Source organism: Cetorhinus maximus, chromosome 23, assembly GCF_964194155.1.
Source record: "Cetorhinus maximus chromosome 23, sCetMax3.hap1.1, whole genome shotgun sequence".
In the NCBI taxonomy this organism is placed as follows: domain Eukaryota; kingdom Metazoa; phylum Chordata; class Chondrichthyes; order Lamniformes; family Cetorhinidae; genus Cetorhinus; species Cetorhinus maximus.
This window is the reverse complement of record NC_135901.1, coordinates 8,157,260-8,184,273: the sequence shown is the minus strand read 5'-3', so window position 1 is coordinate 8,184,273 and position 27,014 is coordinate 8,157,260. Positions and strand designations below refer to the sequence as shown.

Genomic DNA, 27,014 nt, shown 5'->3' with positions numbered 1-27,014 from the left:
TTGTAATAACTTTGCCAGATTTAATCTATAAGGATGTTGCCTCCTCGAAGATGAAACTTCTACAGAGACATCATATATGGCTAAATCTATCCTCCCCAACTTATTTCCCCAAATAGCTTTTTATGACTGCAATAGCTTTTCCAAATCATTTTGACACTTGTCTGGAAGGGAACTCAATATTACGTTTAAGCTTTCAAGTTCCCCATAGTATCCAATTTGACTAGAGGAAAATCAATGTCAGTGTTCTGCATTCCTACCTCTTTCTCATCATTTACCACCACGAATACCTCTTTTTGTTTCTCTTCCCTGTCAAAGTACTTTTTAAGCATATTTACATGACTCACCATCTGCTTTCTTCTATCTGGAGCATTTGTTGAATAATTAATTCACTCAATTTCTTTTCAATCCTGTAAGGCCCACTAAACCTTGCCTTTAACAAGTCACTCAGTACTTGTAACAGAACTAACACTTTGTCTCCGGCAATAAAATTCTGAGCTGTAGTCTTCCTGTGTGAATAACATTCTGGGATACATTTTGCCTCTGTTTCTGAGAAAGCTGTCTGATATAACTATTTTAATTGCAAATCTTTTGCTGCAACTCAATTAATTGCCTTGAGTTAAACACTTCAGTTGAACTGTCCTCTGCTGTGTCTTTACGAACAATGTTATCAAACACAGTGCCTGCTCATTGTATTTCAATACCTTCTTCATGCCTTTGAACTGCTTATCCTTTTTGTTTCTCTTGCTTCAACCTGTGTGCCTGTGAATTCGTTATCACACAACCTGGAAACAATCCAGGATGCTCCCCTTGTAACACCTCTATTGAAAACACTTCTGCAGGCTGCTGACCTACCATTGGCATCACCCACATTTGTGATCCAGCTATATCATTACCCAGAATAAATTGAACCCCTGCAATGGGCAATTTTTCCACCACCCCAACAGTCACTTCGTCAGTTTTCCACTTACTCTTCAAATTTATCTTCCACAATGGAATAGGTTTAGCATCTCCATGAACCCCAATTATTATCACCTGTTCCTGCAATACTTCCTCTGCACAACAACTATCACTATCCCACAACATTAAGGATTGACTAGCCCCGTGTCTCTTAAAATTTAACATCTTTACCTACTCCACCCTTTACACATGGAAAGACTTTCCCTTCACACACAAAGTCTTTAAACATTTCTGCAACCTGCTCCTCAGAATTCTCTTGGGTAAGCTCAACACATTCCCACTTCTTTACCTATCACTGATTCTCCCTGTTTTACTTGTACACAAACCACTGGTTTATCCTGTGCCTGAGCCTCAGAACACACAGTACTTTTACTTCCAAAACTTTCCTGCACCTGAATGATTCCAACAAATTCTGCAATTTCCAACATACTGACTTTGTGTGTCCTTCTTTATTACAATGAAAACACCTCAACTTTCAAATGTAACTTCTACCCTCAACACCTTCCTTTTTATTCTGAGAAAAAACTTCCTGGGAATTTCCAGCTACTCCTCTTCCCTGACTACCCATCTTCTTTTCACCTTCCCACTTTTTATCCGTTTCCAATTTGAAAGGGTGACAAAAAAAGGTTTAGCTCTATGAACTAACTCACAATCATCAGCTGTCTCTGCTGCTTGTCTTACCGTTTGAACCCTCTGTTCCTCCACATTTGTTCTCACTACCAAAGGGATTGAATCTTTAAATTCTTCCAAAATAATTACTTCTCTAAGCACTGCATATGTTGTCTCTATTTTTAATGCCCGTATCCACTGTTCAAAATTACTTTGTTTTACTCTTTCAAATTCGATATGTTTGCCCACGCTGTTTTCTCATATTCCTAAATTTCTGCCTGTATGCCTCAGGAACCAACTCATATGCACTCAAAATAGCCTTTTTTACCACATCATAATTCACCGACATTTTTGATAACGAAGCATATACCTCATGTGTTCTACACACCAACCTGGATTGTAACAGCAATGTCCACTTCTCCTTGACCATTTCACCAGTTTAGCTATCTTCTCAAATGAAATAAAGAATGCTTCAATATCTTTTTCCTCAAACTTTGGAAGAACTTGTACAATTTAAACATCTCCCCACCGGGTTTTAGGTTACAGGTTTTTTCCTCATCAGAATCTGAGGTCTCTTTTTTTAACTTCCAGCCTTTTAAGCCGATATTCTCTGTCTCTTTCCTTAGTTCACTCTTTCATTGCTAACTTTTCCCTCTGGAGATCAAGTTTTTGCATTTCTATTTCTTTTTGAAATAATCTGTCTTTTTCCCTTTCTTTTTCTGCTGCCTCTAGTTCCAGTTTTTTTTTCATGTCCTTTGCTTGTTCAAGTTCAAGGTTCTTCAGTTCAAACTGAAGTTGCACCACCTCTATCTGTGACTCACTGATGCCAGGTGTCACTTCCAACTTCAAATGCTGTGCTATCACTTCAACTATATCTGCTTTCCTAGCCCCCACCGGTAACCCCAATTGCAAGTTATCCACCAACTCTGTTAACTTATTCTTGGATACTTTCTGTAACCCAGTCAGAGTTATATCTTCTACTTCCATAAAGATTTAGCCATGGATACAGGCATTTTTGCAGTCTCATCACTTCAAAAATACCTCACACCCATTCCTGAATTCAAAGTGCTTCTCGTACTCGTAATCTAAAAATCACCAATCAAAAAAATCAAGGAATTACAAATATATCCCTCAAAGAGCCCCCAATTATTATGACACAGCCAATGGTAAATGCTGAGTTGTTCAAATCCCAGAGGGAAACTTGAAACAACTGCCATAACCCATTTATGCAATTTGTATGTTTCGAGATGCAGTCTTTGAATTCAGTAGTGATAAGACCACAGAGTCTCAAGAGGTTTTTTATAAAACTAAATTAAACATTTAATAATACAAGAAAGATTGTAAGCACATACATATGTCTACAAAATTACTACTATAATAACTACAAAAATCCCCTAATTAATCTGATTGTCAGTTACACCCCAGTTTAGGCAACAGTAAAACAGATTTAAACAGATCCCTGGCAAAGCCCTCCCTGGACAGTCACATTCAATATGAGTTTCTTTCAGCACTGGGTCCTTGCAGACAGGCTTAGAGGCTGGAGGCTTTAGATCTTAGAATCCCTCCTCCTTTTACCAACAGCCTTCTCTTCCTTTATATATATTTTCCTCTTTGAGTGCAAATTTGCATTGTCACTCGGTTTTTTTTAACTTTAAACCTACTAACAATAAAACCCTTTCATAATACTCACTTTACTCGTAAGCTTTGAAAAAAATAAAGACATTGTTTCTGAGCTTCACCTGGTTAGGTGTAATATTTCACCTCTTTTGAAAGGTCTACTTAAGAACGCAAATTGGCCCCTTTACATCTCACCTTCTATGTTTATCTAATTACCATTTCAAACCAATTTATCTTCTCTACATCAAAGCCTCTAGACCAGCTGGCTTTAGTCCAATTAAGACACACACACTTAGACACAGACACCACTAAACTCTATTTTTTAAAGAATTTCCAATAACATTATAGGCATTATTATACCATCTTGACAGCGGGTGGAGTTGACTACAGAGATAGGGATGATCGCAGCCAGGGAGGAAAACAAGGATGAGAATTTTTAAGTTTTGCTGCTTCTTAACCGGGAACCTTTGAAGATCAATGAGCAAAGGGGTGAACGGTGAACAAGACTTGATGCGAGTAAACACACGGGCAGCAGAGTTTTGGATGACCTCAAGATCACAGGGAGGTTGAATGTTGGAAGCCGGCCAGGACTGTGTTAGGATTGTTAAGTCTAGAGGTAACAAAGGAATGGATGATGGTTTCAGCAGAGGATGAGCTGAGACGAGGGTGGAGTTGGACGATGTTACTGAGGTGGAAATTGGCGGTCTTGGTGATGATGTGGATGTGCTTGGAAGCTCATCTTTGGGTGAAATATTTTTCCATGGTTGTGAACAGCCTGGTTCAGCCTCAGGCAGTTACCAGGAAGAGGGATGGAGCCGGTGGCTGGGAATGGAGTTTGTAGTGGGGACTGAAGAAAACGGCTTCACTCTTCCCAATACTTAAATGGAGAAAATTTCAGCTTATCCAGCACTGGATGTCGTACAAGTCAGGACGGTGTGTGACTTGGAGGGGAACTTGGAGGTGATGGTTTTCACATACACCAGCTACCCTGGTCCTTCTCGGTGGTGGAGGTTGAGGGTTTTGGACATTCCCACACAGTTCTGATCAAGCTGTATATGTATATAAAATCTCTCTCCTTTACCCCCTGTTTTCTTTCTTTATTTCTCTCTTGCTCTCTTTTCATTCAGTTCTATTTCCCAACCTGCCTTTGTGTTTTTGTGGGTTCCCTCTCACTCCATTTTTCGGTTTTAAATCAGTTTCACAGGATATTAGAAGGGGAGGATTTGCAGTCAGAAAACAGCATCTGAAGGAGTCGCCCAATACATTGTAACCTGAACAGCATAGCATTTTGAACATGGAAGGAAAAAGCACTGTTCAAATTGGAGAGAAACCGTGGAAATGTGGGGACTGTGAGGAGAGATTCAGTTACCCGTGTCAGCTGGAAACTCATCGACGCACTCACACTGGGGAAAGACCGTTCACCTGCTCCGTGTGTGGGAAGGGATTCTCTCGATCATCCCAGCTGATTACACACCAGCGAATTCACACCGGGGGGAAACCATTCACCTGCTCTGAGTGTGGGAAGGGATTCACTCAGTTATCCAACCTGCTGAGGCACCAGCGAGTTCACACTGGGGAGAGACCTTTTAAATGCCCAGATTGTGGGAAATGCTATAAAAGTTCATGGGAACTAATGCTCCATCAATGTGTTCACACTGACGAGAGACCATTTAGGTGCTCTCACTGTGGGACTGGGTTCAAGCGATCATCTCACCTCACTGTACACCAGCGAATTCACACTGGCGAGAAACCGTTCACCTGCTACATGTGTGGGAAAGGATTTACTTGTTCAGCCAGCCTGCTGAGACACCAGCGAGTTCACACGGGAGAGAGACCTTTCACCTGCTACATGTGTGGGAAGGAATTCACACAGTTATCCCATGTGCTGACACACCAGCGAGTTCACACGGGAGAGAGACCTTTCACCTGCTACATGTGTGGGAAAGGATTCACTCAGTTATCCCACGTGCTGACACACCAGCGAGTTCATGCTGGGGAGAGACCTTTTAAATGCCCAGACTGAGGGAAGTGCTTTAAATGTTCCAGGGACCTGATGTCCCATCAATGTGTTCACACAGTCGAGAGACTGTTCAGGTGTCCTCACTGCAGGACTGGGTTCAAGCGATCATCTCAACTCAATGTGCACCAGCGAGTACACACTGAGAAAGGCCATTCACCTGCTACTTGTGAGGGAAGGGATTCGGTCAGTTATCCCACGTGCTGAGATACAAGAGAGCTCACACTGAGAGAGGCCATATACCTGCTCCGAGTCTAAGAAGACATTCACTTGGTCATGGACCCTGCTGAGTCACCATCAAGTTTACAAGTGACGACAGTAATTGGATTTTTCTGGTAATCACATCCAGGACTGAACCATGTTCATTGGGGTCTGTTTCTACTGATATTAATAAACTCCAGGCCAGTTAGAGGTGTTAATGTTCTGGATATAATAAAAATAAAGCAGCTTTGTGTGAAACACACAGTGTGCCGAGTCTTCTTAATATCTGTAACACAAGTTAAGTGCATCCCTCTCCCGTCTCCTCTGTACTCACCTCCAACCCACCAAGGCTCCTTAGACAGCATCTTCCAAACCCACGACCACTGCCACCCAGAAGGACAAGGGCAGCAGACACCAATGACCACTCCATCCTCCTCCAATGCCTCTCCACTGGTATCCAGCTGGGTGGGACTGCGCAGTCCTGATTCCTTCCTTATTGACTTGTAGCCAGAGAATCTCCTGCGGTAGCTGTAATTATTTGAGTTACACTGTTACAAACTCACTCACTCGATAGGTGATCAGGTATCACTGCCCTTTGATATACAAATGTTCCATTATCATGCTCACAGTGACTGTGTTTTACAGACAAGTCCTTCTTACCACACCAGTCCTCCTGGATAGATCAACAGAGAAATGCGAAGACATTATAGACAACTAGCCAAGATCATAGTGGTTAAAAACATTTGATAATTCCCATTAAAATATAAAGCACAGCAGAACAACTGTGCATTGGTCTGTTGCAAACTTATTGAAACAGATTCATTGCCACCTCCTCCTTTTCCACGTTCCAGGTCCCCAAACACACTTTCCCGGTGACACAGTAATTTACTTGTACTATTTACAATTTAGTATTCTGTATTCACTGTTCACGATGTGGTCTCCGCTACACTGTGGAGACTAAATCCAGATTGGGTGACTGCTTCATGTAAAATCACCATTCACTTTGCAAGTGCGATCCTGAGCTGCTTCTCATTTACTGTTTTAATTCTCAGCCTCACTTCAAGTCTGACCTCTTAGCCCTCGGCCTCCTGTACTGCCGCATGAAGCCCAGCAGAAGCTCGAGGAACAGCAGCTCGTCTTTGATTAGTCACTTTACAACCTTTCAGACTCAACATTAATTTTAATAATTTCATATCATAAACATCACTCCAATTTTTAGGGCAGGAGATGCTGGTAATGGCTCTGCTGTTACCATTTATCCCTCCTCTGAACCTGTCTTATTTGTTTACTTGTCCCATTAGTTTCTTTAATTGTCTGGTCACCCAATGTTGCCTTGCACCATTGTCCCCTTTATCATTTACTCTCTCCAGCCTTCCATCCTGTCACAAGACCGTTTGTTGTTTCCTTCTGTCTGCTCCTGTTTTCTCTGACTCTGGACTTGTTTATAAACTGTTAAATCTGGGAAATTTTCCAGTTTGGATAAAAGTTCAGCGACCTGAAACATTCACTGTGAATGATGCTGTTTGACCTGCTGAGTGTTTCCAACATTTTCTGTTTTGAGATCGGATTTGCAGCATCTGCGGTATCTTGTTTTTGGGGTCACTGTGGATCAGTTTTCCCTCACTTATCGTTACCTGTTTAAAGGTGAAGAAGGAGCTTTTAAAGAATGAGACAACAGGAACTGTCACCCTGTTCGATATGAAACTAAACTCACTGTTAATTCCTCATCAGTAACAATGTTAAACACAAAGTTTCCAGCCGGGATTGAACCGGGGACTTTCTCATGTAAAGTAAACGTGATAATCACTGCACTGGGGAAATGAGTATGAATCCCCCCCGGACAGAGGGGAACTGACCATCCATCTCTAGCTCTAATTCCCAAACAGAAAATGCTGCCAAGAATCAGCAAGTCAGGCTGAGTCTGTGGCCGCTCTCAGCGTTTGAAACCGTCACAATGCCCGGGTGATTGACGGCAGCTCCGGACCAATAGGAAGAGGGGGCGGGACTGGAGGACCGAGCGTCGGGACTGGTCCTCCAACCAATCGGAGTGAATGAGGGGGCGGGGCCGGGCTGTGACTGGAGCATGCGCAGTACAGGTAATGGAGATGGAGAGACGGGTCCACAATGGGTAAAGGGGGGGATGGCGGGGCGGAGGGAGCGATGGATCCGGCGGGTGGACGGAGAGGCTCCGGAAACATGTTGTGTAAACCGCAAACCCCGGAAATAAACTGACCGGTCCCCCCTCCCCCGTTTGCACCGAGCGGGGCCGCAGCTCCCAGATCAATGAAGAGCCGGTTTGTATCAGGCTGGACATTGGTTCCAGAGGCTGGTCCCTGGTCTCCAGTGTCGTTTCTTTATCATTGAATCATTGAATGTTTACAATACAGACAGAGGCCATTCAGCCCCTCCTGCCTGTGCTGGCTCTCTGGAAGCGCAAATCAGCTGGTCCCACTCCCCTGCCCAGGACCACAAGACCAGCAGCAGATATTACCCATCCTCAGTTACCTGTGGAGAAGATGATGTTTGACCTTCTTGAACCGCTGCAGTCCGTGTGGTGAAGGTGCTCCCACAATGATGTTAGATAAGGAGTTACAGTGATGATGAAGGAACAGCGATATATGTCCAAATCAACAACAACAATGTGTGTTTATATAGCACATTTCATGTAATAGACCTTCCCAGGTTTAACAGATGTGCTAAAAAGCAACATTTGACACAGAATCATGTAAAGAGGTAAGAGGGCAGATGGCCAAAAGTTTGGTCAAAGATGTAGGTTTAAAGGAGAATCTTGAACGAGGAAAGAAAGAAAGAGAGCGGAGAGGTTTATGGAGGAAATTCCAGTGCTTATGGCCTTTGAGTTTAGATGTGGATACTAAGGATGAAGCGATTAAAATCGGGAATGCTCAGGAAGCCGGAATGAGCAGACTGCAGAGACCTGGGTGGGATGTGAGGCTGGAGAAGATTACAGAGATAGGGAGGAGTGAGACCATGGAGGGACTTGAAAACAAGGATGAGAAATTTAAAATGTTGGTGCTTCTTAAACAGGAACTTTCATAGGTCAGTGAGCACAGCGGTGATGGGTGAATAAGACCCCGTGCGAGTAAATATACGGGCAGCAGAGTTTTGGATGAACTAAAGATTATGGGGAGGTTGAATGTGGGAGACCGGCTGGAAGTGCTTTAGGAAGGAACATAAGAAATACGAGCAGCAATAGGCCATTCAGCCCTTTGAGCCCTTCTGCCATTCAATGAGATCACGGTTGATCTTCTACTTCAACACCATTTTCTGGCACTATCCCCTTATCCCCAATGTTTTTTATATGTAGAAATCTATTGATCTCAGTATTGAACATTCTCAACGACTGAGCCTCCACAGCCCTATGGGGCAGAGAATTCCAAACACTCACCATCCTCTGAGTGAAGAAATTCCTCCTCACCTCAGTTCCAAATAGCCTGCCCCTTATTTTGAGACTGTGTCCCCTGAATCTAGAACCTCCAGCCAGAGTTAAGCCTAGAAATAACAAAGGAATGGATGACAGTTTCAGACGAGCTGAGACTAGAGTGGAGTCGGGTGATGGAAATTGGCGGTCTTGGTGATGATGTGGATGTGCTTGGAAGCTCATCTTGGGGTGAAATATTTCACCACGGCTTCGAACAGTCTGTTTCATCCTCACAGAGTTGTCAGGGAGAAGGATGGAGCCGTTGGCTAGGGAGCGGAGTTTGTATTGGGGAATGAAGACAATGACTTTCATCTTCCCAATATTTGAATGAAGGAACTTTCTGCTCATCCAGTCCTGGATATCAGACAAGTCAGAACAGTGTGTGAGTTGGAGGTGATGGTGTTCACATACACCTGCTACGCTGGTCCTTCTAGATGGTGGAGGTTCAGGGTTTGGGAGATTCTATCAAATTGTGGTTCAGTTGTCAGTCTCTAAAATGCCTTTCCATTGCCCCTGTCTCTCCAACCCTCTTCTGTCTCTCTTGTGCCCTTCTATTTCTCTTTCTTTCTCTATCCCATTTCTCTCATTTTTTCTCTCTGTGTCTCTCCCACTTCTCTCTCTCTTTTTCTCTTGTCACATAGAATTCTCCATCCCGGAAGGCTCTGGATGCTCCATCTTTAAATATATTTAAGGCTGAGATGGAGAGATTTTTGGTCTCTTAGGCATTCGAGGGAAATGGAGAGCGTGCGGGAAAGTGGTGTTAAAGACCAAGATGAACTAATATTGTTTCAGGCACACTATCTAGACCTTTATTTCTCCAACATAAGAGAAGATTAATTGATGTCCAGTTGCTAACTGCTCCATTTTTGGAGTCTTTTCTCCTTTCTAACTCTAGATTATTTCAGTTCTCGTGCCTTCAATTACTCTCACAGACAAGTCCCAGCTCCCTATACCTTCCAGGTTGTCTCTCCTAGACTCGGGATCCAGGGAAGTCTCCCAGGATCACTAAACACATAACCCAGTCCCAGGATCACTAAACACATAACCCAGTCTTTTGTACTGATATGCTGGGATCATTGAGAATGGTGATGTTTGTGGAGCCTACTCTTCCTGTTAGTTGTTTAATTATCCATACCTTTCCTGACTGGATGTGGCAGGACTGCAGAGCTTTGATCTGATCCATTGTTTTTGGGATTGCTTCACCCTGTCTCAAGCATGCTGCTTCCACTGTTTAGAATGCATGTAGTCTCATGGTATAGGGTCACCAGATTGGAATCTCAGTTTTAGGAATGCCTGGTGCTGCTTCTGACATGTTCTCCTGCAGTTCGTGTTGAACCAGGGTTGGTCACTTGGCTTGATGGTAATGGTAGAGTAAAGGATATGTGGGCCATGTGGTTACAGATTGTGGCTGAATACAATTCTGCTGCTGCTGATGATCCACAGCACCTCATGGATGCCCATTTATATCTAGATCCATCCTGAATCTATTTCATTTAGCATAGTGATAGTGCCTCACAACATGATGGACGGTATCCTCAGTGTGAAGACGGGACTTTGTCTCATAAGATCACAAGAATTAGGAGCAGGAGTAGGTCTTTTGGCCCCTTGAGCCTGTTCCACCATTAATAAGATCATGGCTGATCTCATTGTGGCATCAACTGCACTTTCCAGTCTGCCCTCCCCATCCCGTCGATTAACTCTTGATTGCCGGGATGAAGAACTGTAGCTACGAGGGTAGATTGGAGAGGTTGGGTCTGTTTTCCTGGGAGAAAAGAAGGCTGAGAGGAAACTAAATAGAGGTATTCAAGATTCTGAGGGGTATGGACAGAATAAATAATGAGAAACTGTTGCCACACTCATGAGTGCATCAAGAGCTAGAGGGCACACATTCAAAATAATGGGCAAAAGGAGTAAAAGTGATGTGAGGAATTTTGTTTTTTACCCAGAGGATGGTTGGAGGCAGGTTCGATCGAGGTATTCAAAAGGGAATTGGATTGCTACTTGAAGAGAGAGAATGTGTGAGGTTACGGCATAAGGCAGGGTAGTGGGATGAGGTAGAATGCTCTTTCAGCACGTCAGTGCAGACTCGATGGGCCAAATGGCCTCCTTCTGCACTGTAACGATTCTGTGATCAACCACAATCATGTTGAATGGCGGAGCAGGCTCATTGGGGCTTATGGTCTACTCCTGCTCCTACTTCTTTTTCTTTATTCATTGGATGTGGGTGTCATTGGCTAGCCCAGCATTTATTGCCCATCCCTTATTCAGAGGGCATTTAGGAGTCAACCGCATTGTGAATGTGGAGTCACATGTAGGCCAGACCAGGCAAGGACAGCAGATTTCCTTCCCTAAAGGGCATTAGTGAACCAGATGGGTTTTGACAACAAACAACAATGGTTTCATGGTCATTATTAGACTTTTAATTCCAGATTTTTATTGAATTCAAATTTCACCATCTGCTGTGGTAGCATTCAAACCCGGGACCCCAGAGCATTACCCTGGATCGCTGGATTACCAGTCCAGTGACAAAACCACTATGCCACCGCCTTCCCCTAGTGTTCTCATAGAGGCCAGAGTCTTGTGTAGCCCAGACTGGAGGCAGGTTCCCTTCCCTGAAGGACATTAATGAACCAGTTGGGTTTTTACAAAAAATCCGACAGCTTTCATGGTAATTTTTTCCTAGTTCTGGCCCCAAAAATTACCAGAATCATTAAGTTCAATTTCACAACCTGCCTTTGTGTTTCTGTGGGTTCTCTCTCACTCCCTTTTTTTCTGTTTTAAATCAATTTCACAGGATATTAGAAGGGGAGAATTTTTCAGTCAGGAAACTCAAACCAAACATCACATCAGAATCTGAGAGAGTCGCCCAATTTGTTGTAACCAGAATATCATCGGATTTTGAACATGGAAGGAATAAGTACCGTTCACAGTGGAGACAAACTGTGGAAATGTGGAGACTGTGAGGAGGGATTCAGATTTCCATCTGACCTGGAAACTCATCGACGCAGTCACACTGGAGAGAGGCCATTCACCTGCTCCGTATGTGGGAAGGGATTCACTCAGTCATCCAGTCTGCTGAGACACCAGCGAGTTCACAGAGGTGAGAGACCATTCACCTGCTCTGACTGTGGGAAGGGATTCGCTCAGTCATCCAACCTGTTGAGACACCAGCGAGTTCACACTGGGGAGAGACCATTTACTTGCTCCAAGTGTGGGAAAGGATTCGCTCGGTCATCTGACTTGCTGACACACCAGCGAGTTCACACTGACGAGAGACCTTTTAAATGTTCAGACTGTGGGAAGTGCTTTAAAAGTTCCCGGGACCTGATGCTCCATCAACGTGTTCACACGGACGAGAGACCATTCAGGTGCTTGCACTGTGGGTCTGGGTTCAGACAGTCATCTCAACTCACTGAACACCAGCGAGTTCACACTGGCGAGAGGCCATTCACCTGCTCTGACTGTGGGAAGGGATTCGCTCAGTCATCCAACCTGCTGACACACCAGCGAGTTCACACTGGAGAGAGACCTTTCACCTGTTCTGACTGTGGAAAGGGATTCACTCAGTTATCCACCCTGCTGAATCACCAGAGTGTTCACACTGATAAGAGACCTTTTAAATGCCCAGACTGCGGAAAGTGCTATAAAAAGTCCAGGGAGCTGATGTCCCATCAACGTGTTCACACTGATAAGAGACCTTTTAAATGCCTGGACTGCGGAAACTGTTTTAAGAGTTCTGGGGAACTGATGCGCCATCAACGTATTCACACTGACGAGAGACCATTCAGGTGCTCTCAGTGTGGGACTGGGTTCAAGACATCATCTGATCTCACTGTACACCAGCGAGTTCACACCGGGGAGAGGCCGTTCACCTGTCCCAACTGTGGGAAGGGATTCACTCAGTCATCCACCCTACTGACACATCAGCGAGTTCACACTGGGGAGAGACCGTTCATCTGCCCCAAGTGTGGAAAGAGATTCACACAATCATCCAACCTAATGAGACACCGGCGAATTCATAAGTAACTAGAGTGATTGGGTTTTGCTGGAAATCACAGAGGACTGAACCGTGTTCATTGGGTCTGTTTCTACTGATGTTAATAATTTCCAACACAGTTACATGGGCTAATATTTTAGATAAAAGTCAAATAAATCAGCTTTGTGTTGAATACATTGTGTTGAATCTTTCTAATATTTCTAACACAAGTTAATTACTTTCGAAGGTTTCTCTCACTCCCCGTCTCCTCCATCCTCACCTTCCAACAAGTATGAGGAGATCATGGAATTTCCTTGTCACTAAGATTGAAACAATCCAATCAGCTGCCTCTGCTGCTTCCCTCCCTTATACTAGTGCACCGGGCCAAACTGTCTCCAAAGTTCCTCCTTACCTGAGCCCTGAACTCACATCTTTCTCCAGTTTCTCTCCCTTCTCCCATCATGCCCTGCAGTCTATTCTAGGGCTTCTCGGCACGACCACCAATGGTGCAGTGATTGAAATGGGGGATGCACAGGGGGCCAGAATTAGAGGAGGGGGTTGTGGAGATAGAGGGTCTGTCTGTGAGTTAAGACATAGGGTGACAGAAGTTTGGATGACCCAAGGTTACAGGGGGCAGAATGTGGGAGACCAGCCAGAGGGTGTCGGAATAGTCGAGTTTGGAGGTGATAAAGGCGTGGATGAGATATTCGGCAGCAGATGAGCTGAGACGGGGGAGGAGACGAGTGATGTTACGGAGGTATAAATGAAGGGTTAAGCTTGATGGAAGTTGGATATGTAATAGCAGGAGATTGTTTAAGTGGAGGATAAAGGTCGATAACTCCCCAGAACAGGTAAAGCACCGGTTAGATACAGAAAAGCCTTCTCCAGTGTTGGGAATTTTTCTATGTTCTTTATCACCATCTCATTTTGCCTTGCACCATCATCCCTTTCGCTGAATAATCTCTCCTGCCTTCCACAGACCTGCCCTCTTTTGTTTTTTACCCCACCTCTCTAACTTCTGGAGCTGAAAGGTTGACCTTGTTTCTCTCCCTGCAGAAGCTGCCAGACCTGCTGAGCATTTCTAGCACTCGCGATTTTTATTTCAGCTTTTGCAGCATCTGCAGGATTTTGCTTCCGGACTGAGACCGCGTCCTGTGCTGACGTCACAATGAGTACTCAGCGGAGGACCTGCCGCCCACTCGGTCCTTCAGCCTTTGCCCGCGCTCTCGCTATTGGTCGGGATGCACGTCAGTCACCAGCCCAGGCCCCGGCCCCACAGAGATAAAACAAAAAACTACTGCGGATGCTGGAAATCCAAAACAAAAACAGAATTACCTGGAAAAACTCAGCAGGTCTGGCAGCACCGGTGGAGAAGAAAAGAGTCGACGTTTCGAGTCCACATGACCCTTCAACAGAACTGAAGTATAGTTAGGAGAGGGGTGAAATATAAGCTGGTTTAAGGTGGGGGGGGGGCGGGGGGAGAAAAGTTGAGGGTGGGGTGGTTGTAGGAACAAGCAAGCAGTGATAGGAGCAGATAATCAAAAGATGTCACAGACAAAAGGATCAAAGAGGTGTTGAAGGTGGTGATATTATTTGAGAAAAGTGCTAATTAAGAATGGAAGACAGGACACTCAAAGTACAGCTCTAGTGGGGGTTGGGTGGAAAGACTAACAAGGTATTAGTTGTAGATTTAAAAATAATGAAAATAGGTGGGAAAAGAAGAATCTATATAAATTATTGAAAAAAAACAAAAGGGAGGGGGAAGAAACGGGGTGGGGATGGGGGGAGGGGGAGTTTAAGATCTAAAGTTGTTGAATTCCATATTCAGCCTGGAAGGCTGTAAAGTGCCTAGTCGGAAGATGAGGTGCTGTTCCTCAATGAGCAAGCCAAGGACAGACATTTGGGCAAGAGAGCAGGGTGGAGTGTTAAAATGGCAAGCGACAGGGAGGTTTGGGTCTTTCTTGCGGACAGACCGCAGGTGTTCGGCAAAGCGGTCGCCCAGTTTGCATTTGGTCTCTCCAATGTAGAGGAGACCGCTAGAGGAGACACCTTAACTGGTCTATAGTTTCCTGCTTTCTGTCTCCTTCCTTCTCTTCAATAACGGCGTTACATTTCTGATTTTCGAATTTGCTGTGATCTTTCCAGAATCTAGGGAGTTTTGAAAGATTACAACCAACGCATCCGCTTTCTCTGTAGCCACTTCCTTTAAGACGCTCAGGCCATCAGGTCCAGGAGACTTGTTATCCCTTATTCCCAATAGTTTTCCTAGTAGTTTTTCTCTAGTTGCTTCCTCCCTTTAGCCATTTGATTTTCTACTATTCTTGGGATGCTTTAGGTGTCTTCAACCATCAAGACAGATACAAAATACTTGTTCTGAGAAGTGTTTATCTTTCTTTGGCAGTCTTCCATCTCCTGAGATGATTTTTTTTTATTCCTTCATGGGCTTCACTGGCTGGGTCAGCATTTATTGCCCATCCCTAGTTGCCCTTGAGAAGCTGGTGGTGGTGAGCTGCCTTGTTGAACCGCTGCAGTCCATGTGGTATAGGTACACCCACAGTGCTGTTAAGGAAGGAGTTCCAGGATTTTGACCCAGCGACAGTGAAGGAACAGTGATACATTTCCAAGTCAGGATAGTGAGTGGCTTGGAGGGGAACTTCCAGGTGGTGGTGCTCCCATGTGTCCACAGCCCTTGCTCTTCTAGGTGGCAGAGGTCGTGGGTTTAGAAGGTGCTGTCAAAGGAGCCTTGGTGAGTTGCTGCAGTGCATCTCGTAGATGGAACACACACTGCTGCTACTGTGCATCAGTGGTGGAAGGAGTGAATGATTAAGGTGGTGGATGGGGTGCCAATCAAGCAGGTTGCTTTATTCTGGATGGTGTTGAGCTTCTTCAGTGTTGATAGAGCTGCACTCATCCAGGCAAGTGGGAGTATTCCATCACACTCCTGACTTGTGCCTTGTAGATGGCGGAGAGTCTTTGGGGAGTCAGAAGGTGAGTTACTCGTCGCACGATTCCTAGCCTCTGACCTGCTGTTGTAGCCATAGTATTTATATGGATAGTCCAGTTCAGTTTCTGGTCAATGGTAACCTCCAGGATGTTGAGACTGGGGGATTCAACGATGGTAATGCCATTGAATGTTAAGGGATGGTTTGTGCTGTGGTGGTGAACTCTGTGTTAAGCATAACCTGGTGTGGCTGAGGGCCCTACACAGTCATGGAGGCCTCTGCTCCATGTGCTGAAGATAAAGGCAGTGGGCTGAGAAGGTGCAGGATTCAATGGCCTCTGTTTGCTCTGGGCCCTCATCTCAGCCAGCTGAGCTTTCCGTTTCTTCACACCACTTCCAAGGCCCTGCCAAGCAGTCAGCTTCCAGAGGACACAGCCATTGGCAACTGTCTCCCCGTTGTCAGTGTCAATGTCCTCCATCTTCATATCCTCCTTGCAGTGGAGAGCTGGATGTCCAGAGGATTGTTACCCAGTGGCCAGTTCACCTACAGAAGAGCTCTGGGTAAACAGCCATCATCTATCCGATGGGTGTGGCTGAGCCAGCACTTTTACTTTGTAATGAGCGGCTGTTGATGGAATTAGCGTGTGCCAGGGCCTCCGAGTTGATGACTGAGAGATGCTGAGGAAACGTGTTGAGATGACAAAGGTGGAAACTGTTCAGCCTTTTCTCCTGCCCTGCATATGTTGTCCAGGTCTCACCACTGTCGAGGAATGTGCTGAGGACGCGGGCTTGGCAGACTCACAGATTGGTTCTTGGTCAGGTTGCTGTTGTTCCACATTCTCTTAAAAGTTTATCGATGTACACTTTTATATATATCTACAATTAATAAATAATGTATAAACATTTTAATTATTGTATTATTTTTGCCTGTGATTCCCCCCCCCACTCTGCCCCCTGTCCCAGAACAGCCCCAGTTTCCAGTCCTTGCTCTGTGCTGCCTCAGCTGCTCTCACCTGGGGACAGCGCCTCACAACCTGCTTCAGCGCACCTGAGCTCCACACCACACCCTGCCCCCTGCCGCACCATCATTGGTTGGAGGACCCACCCCCAATCTGTCCTCCAGTTCCACCCACCCTCTCCCTATTGGTTGGAGCGCACATCAGTCACCGCCCCCTCCCCAATTGTGATCACCTGGTCTGCTCCGCCCAGCTCCGCATCCGCTCCAGTTGGTGTCCCGTTAACCCCGGTCCAACTCTCAGGTTTGTACTTTATTTGGTACTTCTCCCTGCCCACTTCTCCACCCCCACCCAACATCACCACCCCTGGGTATGTCCTGTCCCACTGGAAGAACAGGCCCTGCAGAGGTGGCAGCACAGTGGTATACAGCTGAGAGGGAGTTGCCCTGAGAGCCCTCTACATTGACTCTAGACCCCATGAAGTCTCATGGCATTAGGTGAAACATGGGCAAGGAAACCTCCTGCTGATTACCACGTACTGTCCTCCCTTAGCTGATGAATGAGTGCTCCACCATGTTGAGCACCACTTGGAGGAAGCACTGAGGGTGGCAAGGGCGCAGAATGTAACCTGGGTGGGGGACTTCAGAGTCTATCACTAAGAGTGGCTCGGTAGTACCACTACAGACTGAGCTGACTGAGACCTAATTGACATAGCTGCTACACTGAGTCTGCGGCAGGTGATGAGGGAACCAAGAAGAGGGAAGAACACATTTGACCTCATCCTCACCAACCTGCCTACCACAGATGCAACTGTCCATGACAATATCAGTAGGAGTGACCACCGCACAGTCCTCATGGAGAGAAAGTCTCACCTTCACATTGAGGATACCCTCCACAGTGGCACTGCCACCGTGCTAAATGGGATAGATTTTGAACAGATCTAGCAACTCAAGACTGGGTATCCATGAGGCGCTGTGGGCCATCAGCAGCAGCAGAATTGCACTCAAAAAGAATCTATAAAGAATAGCCTGGCAAATCCCCCACTCTACCATTACCATCAAGCCAGGGGACCAACACTGGTTCAATGAAGAGTGCAGGGGGGCATGCCAGGAGCAACATCAGGCATACCTAAAGATAAAGTTTCAACCTTTTGAAGCTATAACACAGGACTACTTGTGTGCCAAACAGCATAAGCAGCAAGTGATAAACGGCTAAGCAATCCCACAACCAATGGACCAGATCCAAGCTCTGCAGTCCTGCCACATCCAGTCATGAATGGTGGTGGACAATTAAACGACTCACTGGAGTAGGAGGCTTCACAAGTATCCCCATCCTCAATGATGGAGGAGCTCAGCACATCAGTGTAAAAGATGAGGCTGAAACATTTGCTACAATCTTCAGCCAGAGGTGCCGAGTGGATGATCCATCTCGGGCTCTTCCGGAGGTCCCCAAAATCACAGATGCCAGTCTTCAGCCAATTGAATTCACTCCAAATGCTGTCAAGAAGTGGCTGAAGGCACTGGATACTGCAAAGGCTATGGGCCCTGACAATGTTCTGGCAATAGTACTGAAGACTTGGTGCTCCAGAACTTGCTGCCCCTCTAGCCACTTACGCACAGTATCAGCAGTGTATCTCCAAGATGCACTGCAGGAATTCACCAAGGCTGCTTTGGCAGCAACTTCTAAACCAATGACCACTCCCATCTAGAAGGACAAGTGCAGCAGATATATGGGAACACCATCACCCGGAAGGAGAGTCATACAGACTCGAAACGTTAATTGAGTGTTTATTCTCTCTACAGATGCTGTTAGACCTGCTGAGTTTTTCCAGCATTTCCTGTTTTTGTTTCAGATTTCCAGCATCCACAGTATTTTGCTTTTACCACCTGGAAGTTCCCCTCCAAGTCACTCACCATCCTGTCGCTGGGTCAAAATCCTGGAACTCCCTTCCTAACAGCACTGTGGGTGTGTCCATACCACATGCACTGCAGCGGTTCAAGAAGGCAACTCAACATCACCTTCTCAAGGGCAACTGGGGGTGGGCAGTAAATGCTGGCCCAGCCAGTGAAGCCCACGTCCCGTGAATGAATAAAAAAAAATCAGTAACAATTTTCCAGCCGGGATTGAACCGGGGACTTTCTCATGTAAAGTAAACGTGAGAATCACTGCACTGGGGAAATGAGTGTGAATCCCCCCCGGACAGAGGGGAACTGACCATCCATCTCTAGCTCTAATTCCCAAACAGAAAATGCTGCCAAGAATCAGCAAGTCAGGCTGAGTCTGTGGCCGCTCTCAGCGTTTGAAACCGTCACAATGCCCGGGTGATTGACGGCAGCTCCGGACCAATAGGAAGTGGGGGCTGGGCTCCGAGCGAGGGCGGCTGGTCCTCCAATCAATCGGAGTGACTGAGGGGGCGGGGCCAGGCTGTGACTGAAGCATGCGCAGTACAGGTAATGGCGATGGGGAGACGGGTCCACAATGGGTAAAGGGGGGGATGGCGGGGCGGAGGGAGCGATGGATCCGGCGGGTGGACGGAGAGGCTCCGGAAACATGTTGTGTAAACCGCAAACCCCGGAAATAAACTGACCGGTCCCCCTCCCCCGTTTGCACCGAGCGGGGCTGCAGCTCCCAGATCAATGAAGAGCCGGTTTGTATCAGGCTGGACATTGGTTCCAGAGGCTGGTCCCTGGTCTCCGGAGTCGGTTCTTTATCATTGAATCATTGAATGTTTACAATACAGACAGAGGCCATTCAGCCCATCCTGCCTGTGCTGTCTCTCTGCAGGAGCAAATCAGCTCGTCCCACTCCTCTGCCCTTTCATTAACAAGACCAGCAGCAGATATTACCCATCCCCAGTTACCTGTGGAGAAGATGATGTTTGACCTCCTTGAACTGCTGTAGTCCATGTGGTGAAGGTGCTCCCATAGTGATGTGGGGTAAGGAGTGACAACGATGATGAAGGAACAGCAATATATGTCCAAATCAACAACAACAACAATGTGTATTTATATAACACATTTCATGTAATAGACCTTTCCAGGGTGTTTCACAGGTGTTTTATAAAGCAACATTTGGCACAGAGTCATGTAAGGAGATATGAGGGCAGATCACCAAAGGCGTAAAAAAACCAGAGGTAAGTTTTAAGGATAACCTTAAAGTAGAAAAGTGAGGTCGAGATGTGGAGGGGTTTAGAGAGGAAATCCCAGAGCTTATGCTGTTGGCAGCTGAAGATGTGGTCACCAAAGATGGAACAATTAAAATCAGGAGAGCTCAGGATGTCAGAATTAGAGAAGCACAGATATCTGGGAAGCTTGTGAGGTTGGAGGAGATTACAGAGCTATGGCGGGCAGTCACCATGATTGTAGAGTCCGGTTGGGCAGTCACCATGGTTACAGAGTTATGGCAGGCCGATACCATGGTTACAGAGTTATGGCGGACAGTCACCATGGGTACAGAGTTATGGCGGACAGTCACCATGGGTACAGAGTTATGGCAGGCTGTGAGCATGAAGGGATTTGAAAGCAAGGATGGGAAATTTAAAATTTTGGAACTTCGTAACCTGGAGACTTTGTAGGTCAGTGAGCACAGGATTGAAGGGTGAACATTCGTGCCACACAAATGTCAGGCAATGACCGTCACTAACAACAGTGAATCTGACCATCTCCCTGTGACATTCAATGGCATTACCATCGTCCAATCCCCTACTATCAACATCCTGGGAGTTACCATTGACCAGAAACTGAACTGGACTAGCCATAGAAATACTGGGGCGACAAGGGCAGGTCAGAGGCTGGGAATTCTGTGGAGAATAACTTACCTCCTGACTCCCCAAAACCTGTCCGCCATCTACAAGGCACAAGTCAGGGATGTGATGGAATATTGGAATATCCACTTGCCTGGATGAGAGCAGCTCCAACTACACTCAAAGCTCAACACCATCCTGGATAAAGCATCTCACTTAACTGGCACTCCAGTCACTTAAACATTCACTCCCTCCATAACCGATGCACAGCAGCAGCAGTGTGTACCATCTACAAAATGCACGGCTGCAACTCAGAAGGATTCTTTGACAGCACATTCCGAACACACGGCCACTACCATCTAGAAGGACAAGGGCAGCAGATAGATGGGAACACCACCACCTGGAAGTTCCCCTCCAAGTCACTCACCATCCTGACTTGGAAATATATCGCCGTTCCTTCACTGTCACTGGAACTCCCTCCCTAACAGAACTGTGGATGTACCTACGCCACATGGACTGCAAAGAGAATTGGACCTCCCCACCAGCTTCTCAAGGGCAATTAGGGATGGGTGATAAATGCTGCCCTAGCCAGTGACACCCACACCCCGTAAAATAATTTTTAAAAAAGACAGAGGTGATGGGTGAACAAGACTTGGTGTGAATAAGCGCACGGGTAGCAGAGTTTTGAATGACCTCAAGATTGCAGAGAAGTTGATTGTAGGACACTGGCCAGGAGTGTGTTAGGATAGTTAAATCTCGAGATAACAAAAGAATGGTTGAGAGTTTCAGCAGCAGATAAGCTGAGACTAGGACGGAATCGGGTGATGTTTACAAGGTGGAAATAGGCGGTCTCAGGGATGTAACAGGTATGTAGCTGAAAGCTCGACTCGGTTTTAAAGATGACTCCATGGTTGTGAACAGTCTGATTCAGTCTCAGACAGTTGCCAGGGAGAGGGATGGAGTCAGTGATTAGGGAGTGGAGCTTGTAGTGGGGACTGAAGACAATGGTTTCAGTCATCCCAATATTTAAGTGGAGGTAATTTCTGTTCATCCAGTACTGGATGTCAGACAAGTCAGGATGGTGTGTGACTTGGAAGGGAACTTGGAGGTGATGGAGTTCAAAAACACCTGATACCCTGGTCCTTCTAGGTGGTGGGGGTTGAAGGTTTAGGATGTTCTGTAGTTCTGGTCAAGCTGTCGATATAAAGAATTCCTCTCCTTTGTCTCCTGCCTCTCCCACTTCTTTCTCTCTCCCTTTCAGCCCTCCCATAGAGGACAGAGTCTTATGCAGGCCCAGACCGGGTGGCAGGTTCCCTTCCCTGAAGGACATTAATGGACCAGTTGGGTTTTGATGACATTCCAGCAGTCTTCATGGTCACTTTTTCCTAGTGCCGGCCTCACAAATTGCCAGATTCATTCAGCTCAATTTCACAACCTGTTTTTGTGTTTTTGTGGGTTCTCTCTAACTCCCTTTTTTTCCTGTTTTCGATCGATTTGACAGGGTATTAGAAAGTGAGGATTTGAAGTTGAAAACTGAAACCAAACATCACATCAGGATTTGACAGGGTCGCCCAATTTATCATAAGTATCATCAGAATTTGAACATGGAAGGAAAAAGCACCGTTCACAGTTGGGAGAAACCGTACACGTGTTCTGTGTGTGGACAAGGCTTCAACCGATCATCTAACCTGTCAAAACATAAATGCAGTCACAACAGGGAGAAACCGTGGAAATGTGGGGACTGTGGGAAGGGATTCAATTACCCCTCAGAACTGGAAACTCATCAGCGCAGTCACACAGGAGAGAGGCCATTCACCTGCTCTGAGTGTGGGAAGGGGTTCACTAAGTCATCCACTCTGCTGACACACCAGCGAGTTCACACTGGGGAGAGGCCGTTCACCTGCTCTGTATGTGGGATGGGATTCACTCAGTCATCCACTCTGCTGACACACCAGCGAGTTCACACCAGGGAGAGGCCTTTCATCTGCTCCATGTGCGGGATGGGATTCACTCACTTATCCACCCTGCGGACACACTATCGAGTTCACACTAGGGAGAGACCGTTCGCCTGCTCTGTGTGTGGGAAGGGGTTCATTAATTCCTCCAACCTGATGACACACCAAAGAGTTCACACTGACGAGAGATCTTTTAAATGTCTGGACTGCGGGAAGTGTTATAAAACTTCTCAGGAACTGATGTACCATCAACAAGTTCACACTGATGAGAGACCGTTCAGGTGCTCTGACTGTGGGACTGGGTTCAGACGATCATCTCATCTCGCTGTACACCAGCGCACTCACACTGGAGAGAGACCGTTCACCTGCTCTGACTGTGGAGAGGAATTCACTCAATCATACACCCTGCTGAGACACCAGCGAGTTCACACTGGGGAGAGGCCATTCACCTGCTCTGAGTGTGGGAAGCATTTCACTCAGTCATCTGCACTGCTTAGACACCAGCGAGTTCACAGTGGGGAGAGGCTATTCACCTGTTCCAATTGTGGGAAGAAATTCACTCAGTCATCCAACCTGCTGAGACACCAGCGAGTTCACACTGGGGAGAGGCCGTTCACCTGCTCCGATTGTGGAAAGGGATTCACTCAATCATCTAACCTGCTGAGACACCAGCGAGCTCACAAGTCACAACAGTGATTGGATTTTGCTGTTAATCAAATCCCGGACTGAACTGTGTTCATTTGGTCTGTTAATAAGCTGCACCCTAGTTATAGAGGCTAATATCCTGGACAAAGATCAAGTTTGTTTTCTTTGTGATAACCACACTGTGTAATGTCTTTTTAGTATCTCTGAAACAAGTTAGTTCCTTTTGAAGGGCTCTCCCTCTCCCCCATCTCCTCCATCCTCACCTCCAACAACAAGTGTGAGGCGCTCATGGAGCTTCTTTGTCACTAAGATTGAGACAATCTGATCAGCTGCTTCCCTCCCTTTCATTAGCCCACTCGGTCATTCTGTCTTTAAACTTCCCCCTTGTCTAAACTCACATCTTTCTCCGGTTTCCCTCCTACCTTCCATCATACCCCCTCATTTCTCATCTTGTCCATGAGACCTGCCTTCTTCTCCCTTTACTCTTTCCCCACTTAAAGCACTGATCACCCAACTTCCTTACGTTATCTGATATTGTTAATGGTTCTGTCTCTCTTCTGATACTGTCCCTCACACCTTTAAATTCACCCTCATCATCCACCCCAAAAAACCTTTCACACCACCGTCTTTGCAAATATTACCACCCCATCTCCAACCTCCCTTTCCTCACCAAAGTCCTTGAAGTTGGTGTTCCCCAAGGATCTATCCTTGGCCCCTCCTATTTCTCATCTACATGCTGCTACTAGGCGACATCACCCAAAAGCACCGTGTTAGTTTTCACATGTACACTGAGAACGCCCAGCTCTACTTCACCACCATCCCTCTCCATTCCTCTACTATTACTAAATTATCAAACTGCTTATCCGACATCCCGTACTGGATGAGCAGAAATTTCCTCCAATTAAAAATTGGGAAGACCAAAGCCATTGTCTTCGGTCACCACTACAAATTCCGTTCCCTAACTACCGAGTCCATCCCTCTCCCTAGGAACTGTCTGAGACTGAACCACACTCTTCACAATCTTAGTCTCATATCTGACCCCAAGATGAGCTCCCGACCACATATCCACACCATCACTAATATCGGATATTTCAATCTCCATAACATCTCCTGTCTTCACCCCACCCCAGCTCATCTGCTGCTGAAACCCTTAATCCATGTCCGTGTTACCTTTAGACTTGACGATTCCAATACATTTCTGACCAGCCTCTCACGTTCACCCCACTGCAACACGAAAACGTGAGATTATCCAAAACCCATGTGCTTTCTTAGACCATGTCTCATTCACCCATCACCCCTGTGCTCACTGACCTACATTGGCTCCTGGTCAAGCAATGCCTTGACTTTAAAATTTACATCCTTGTTTTCAAATTCCTCCATTGCCCTGTCCCTCCCTATCTCTGTAATCTCCAGTTTCACACATCCTGTGAGATATCTGCACCCTTCTCATTCTGGCCTCTTGAACATCCCTGATTTTAATTACTCCCCCAATGGTGCATGTGCCCATGCATGAAACTCTGAAATTCTCTCCTTAAACCTCTCTAGCTCTCTCTCCTGATTAAAGTTGCTTGTTAAAATCTGCCTCTCCAATCAGCTTTTGGACATCTGTTCAAATAAAGACCAATGTGACTCAGTGTTAATTTTTTCTTTATGATAACTCCCCCGAAGCACCTTGGGATGTTTTATTACATTAAACATGTTATATAAATACAATTTGTTACTGTTTTACAATAGCCAGTTTGCACATGGTAAGATTCCACAAACAGCAATCAGACGGTGACCGATTAATCCAGTTTTTTTGGTGTCAGTTAAAGCATGAATGTTGGTCCCACTGCACCAGGAGAACTCCCCTGTGGACAGTATGTGGGGTTGTTGAGATCTCCTGAGCTGAGAGTGGAGCTGATTGAGCTGTTGGGTCTGCAGTGTACCTTGAAGAACCGCTGTCTGGGATCTTTCCTCTTAATTCACTAACCCCCTGAAGTTGTTTATGCAGTAAAATAGTTAGTTGATCTGAATTTAATCTTTGGAGAAAAATCTACAACTTTAAATCAGCTGTAAAAGAGAAAGAAAATTCTTCTGTTCATTTAACACCTTTCACACCCTCAGAACATCCTAAAGTGATTCACAGTCAGTGATGCATTTTGGAAGGAAGAATGAGGAGAGGCTATAAACTAAATGGTACAATTTTAAACAGAGTGTGTAGCAACAAAATACTTGGGGATGAAAGTACACACTTCTTTCATTGTGATAAGGCAAGTTGATCAAACTGTTTTTAAAAATGCTAATGGGATTCTCAGTTTATTAATGGAGGCATGGAATACAAAAACAAGGAAGTTATCCTGAATCTTTATAAATCCCTGATTAGCTCAAATATTGTGTTCAATTCTGAGCACTGGGTGAGGGCCCCATTCAGCAAAAGGTATTCAAATAGAACTGGATACAGATAAATCATATCACTGCTAACTGACATTTAGATTTTATTTACTGCTCCTGATACCTGGCACCTGCCGTAATCTCGGGAGAGACCAGTAACTTGTTATTTAAAATAGAAGAAATCTGAAATCTCAGTTATTTATGGAAAGAACGAAGACACAAGATTCCATAATTTAAACAGAAGAATTTTTACTGTACGGGAGTCAAGCAAAGCAAACACTGAACACTTTCTTAGTTAATCACCTATACTCTAAAACCCAAAGTCAACATTAGTTCAACATGAATTAAAAGGCAAATCATGGTCAATTATAAATGATAAATTACACATTAAATGACAGATACAATTAAGATAGGTCTTATGATTTGACTTGGCAGTGTATCTCGCTTATATGTCATCAGTCTCAGTCACAACTCAGAACACTGTCTTCCTCACAAGGAATTTCAGCTCCTCTTCTTCTAGGATGTAGCCTGATCTCGAGCCAACAGCAGCGCACAACCAACCTGAGTTCCACGGGCATGGTCTTCACCAAAAATGACACACATCTGCGGAACCACCTCAACTCTGCTCACGACGGTCTGGATGGTGTAGATCCACCAAGTAACAGAAACAGCTGCAGCTCCTGTATCGAGTCTCTATCTTCTTCAGCCTGCCTGGACTGCAGTACTGAACCCATCATCCACCACTGAGCTCTGAGGGCCCTCTGTGACCTTTTATATGATTTTAACCAGGTTCAGTCTTAGTTTCCTTTGAAAGTGGGAGGGTCAGTTCCTTTCTCAGTTTCCCTTTTCAATTAGGGTCTGTCTCAATAATTACAACCTCTGACCACAGATTCCAGAACACACCTCTTAGCTCGAACCATCACATCAACACTTGGAGCAAATGACTGGCCTGAGGCCTGTCTCGGATAAAAACACAAGGACCACTTGTCATCACAGAAATTTACAGCACAGAGGAGGCCATTCAGCCCATCATGTCTGTGCCACCTGAAAATGAGCTCTCCAGTCTAATCCCACTTTCAAGCTCCTGATCCATAGCTCTGTAGGTTACAGCACCTCCAGTGCATTTTGGAGTACTTTTTAAATGCGACTATTTCTGCCTCGACCATCCTTTCAGACAGTGAGTTCTAGACCCTCACCACCCTCTGAGTGACAACATTCCTCAACTCCCTGCTAATCATTCCACCAATGACTTTAAAAATCTGCCACCTGGTCATTGACCTCTCTGTTAATGAAATAGGTCCTTCCTACCCACTTTATCTGGCTCCCTGACCAGAACTGTGCTCAGTACTCTAGCTGTGATCTAACTACCGTTCTTTATAGTTCTAGAATAACCGCTCTCTCACCTCCCATTGACTTCAATGTAATGGAAGCTGACGAATGGAACCTGTCAGCATTTGAAAGACATTTACAAATGATTCGAGGGTTTCTTACAGTTGGGATCTTTCTCTGTTCTGCCCACTCCAGCTGTTAGGTAACAGACTTTGTCTTGGGAATATTGAGCTGGAGTATTGGGCCATGTGTTTCCT

General features: G+C 45.6%; 2 protein-coding genes across 2 annotated transcripts in view; both read left to right on the top strand.

Moving 5' to 3' along the window:
* LOC144697772 (uncharacterized) overlaps positions 1-24,780 on the top strand; it is a 37,519-nt gene extending 12,739 nt beyond the window's left edge. Inside the window, 5 exon segments of the mRNA XM_078569769.1 lie at positions 4,543-5,195; positions 6,621-6,634; positions 11,772-12,862; positions 16,122-16,344; positions 22,021-24,780. Of these exon segments, the coding sequence (XP_078425895.1) occupies positions 4,543-5,195; positions 6,621-6,634; positions 11,772-12,862; positions 16,122-16,344; positions 22,021-23,106 (3,067 nt within the window). The 3' untranslated portion in view covers positions 23,107-24,780.
* Positions 7,525-27,014, top strand: part of LOC144698216 (uncharacterized) — a 500,519-nt gene continuing 481,029 nt past the window's right edge. Inside the window, exon 1 of the mRNA XM_078570192.1 lies at positions 7,525-7,961. The gene's annotated coding sequence lies outside the window, so the exon portion shown is untranslated. The remainder of the gene's footprint in view (positions 7,962-27,014) is intronic.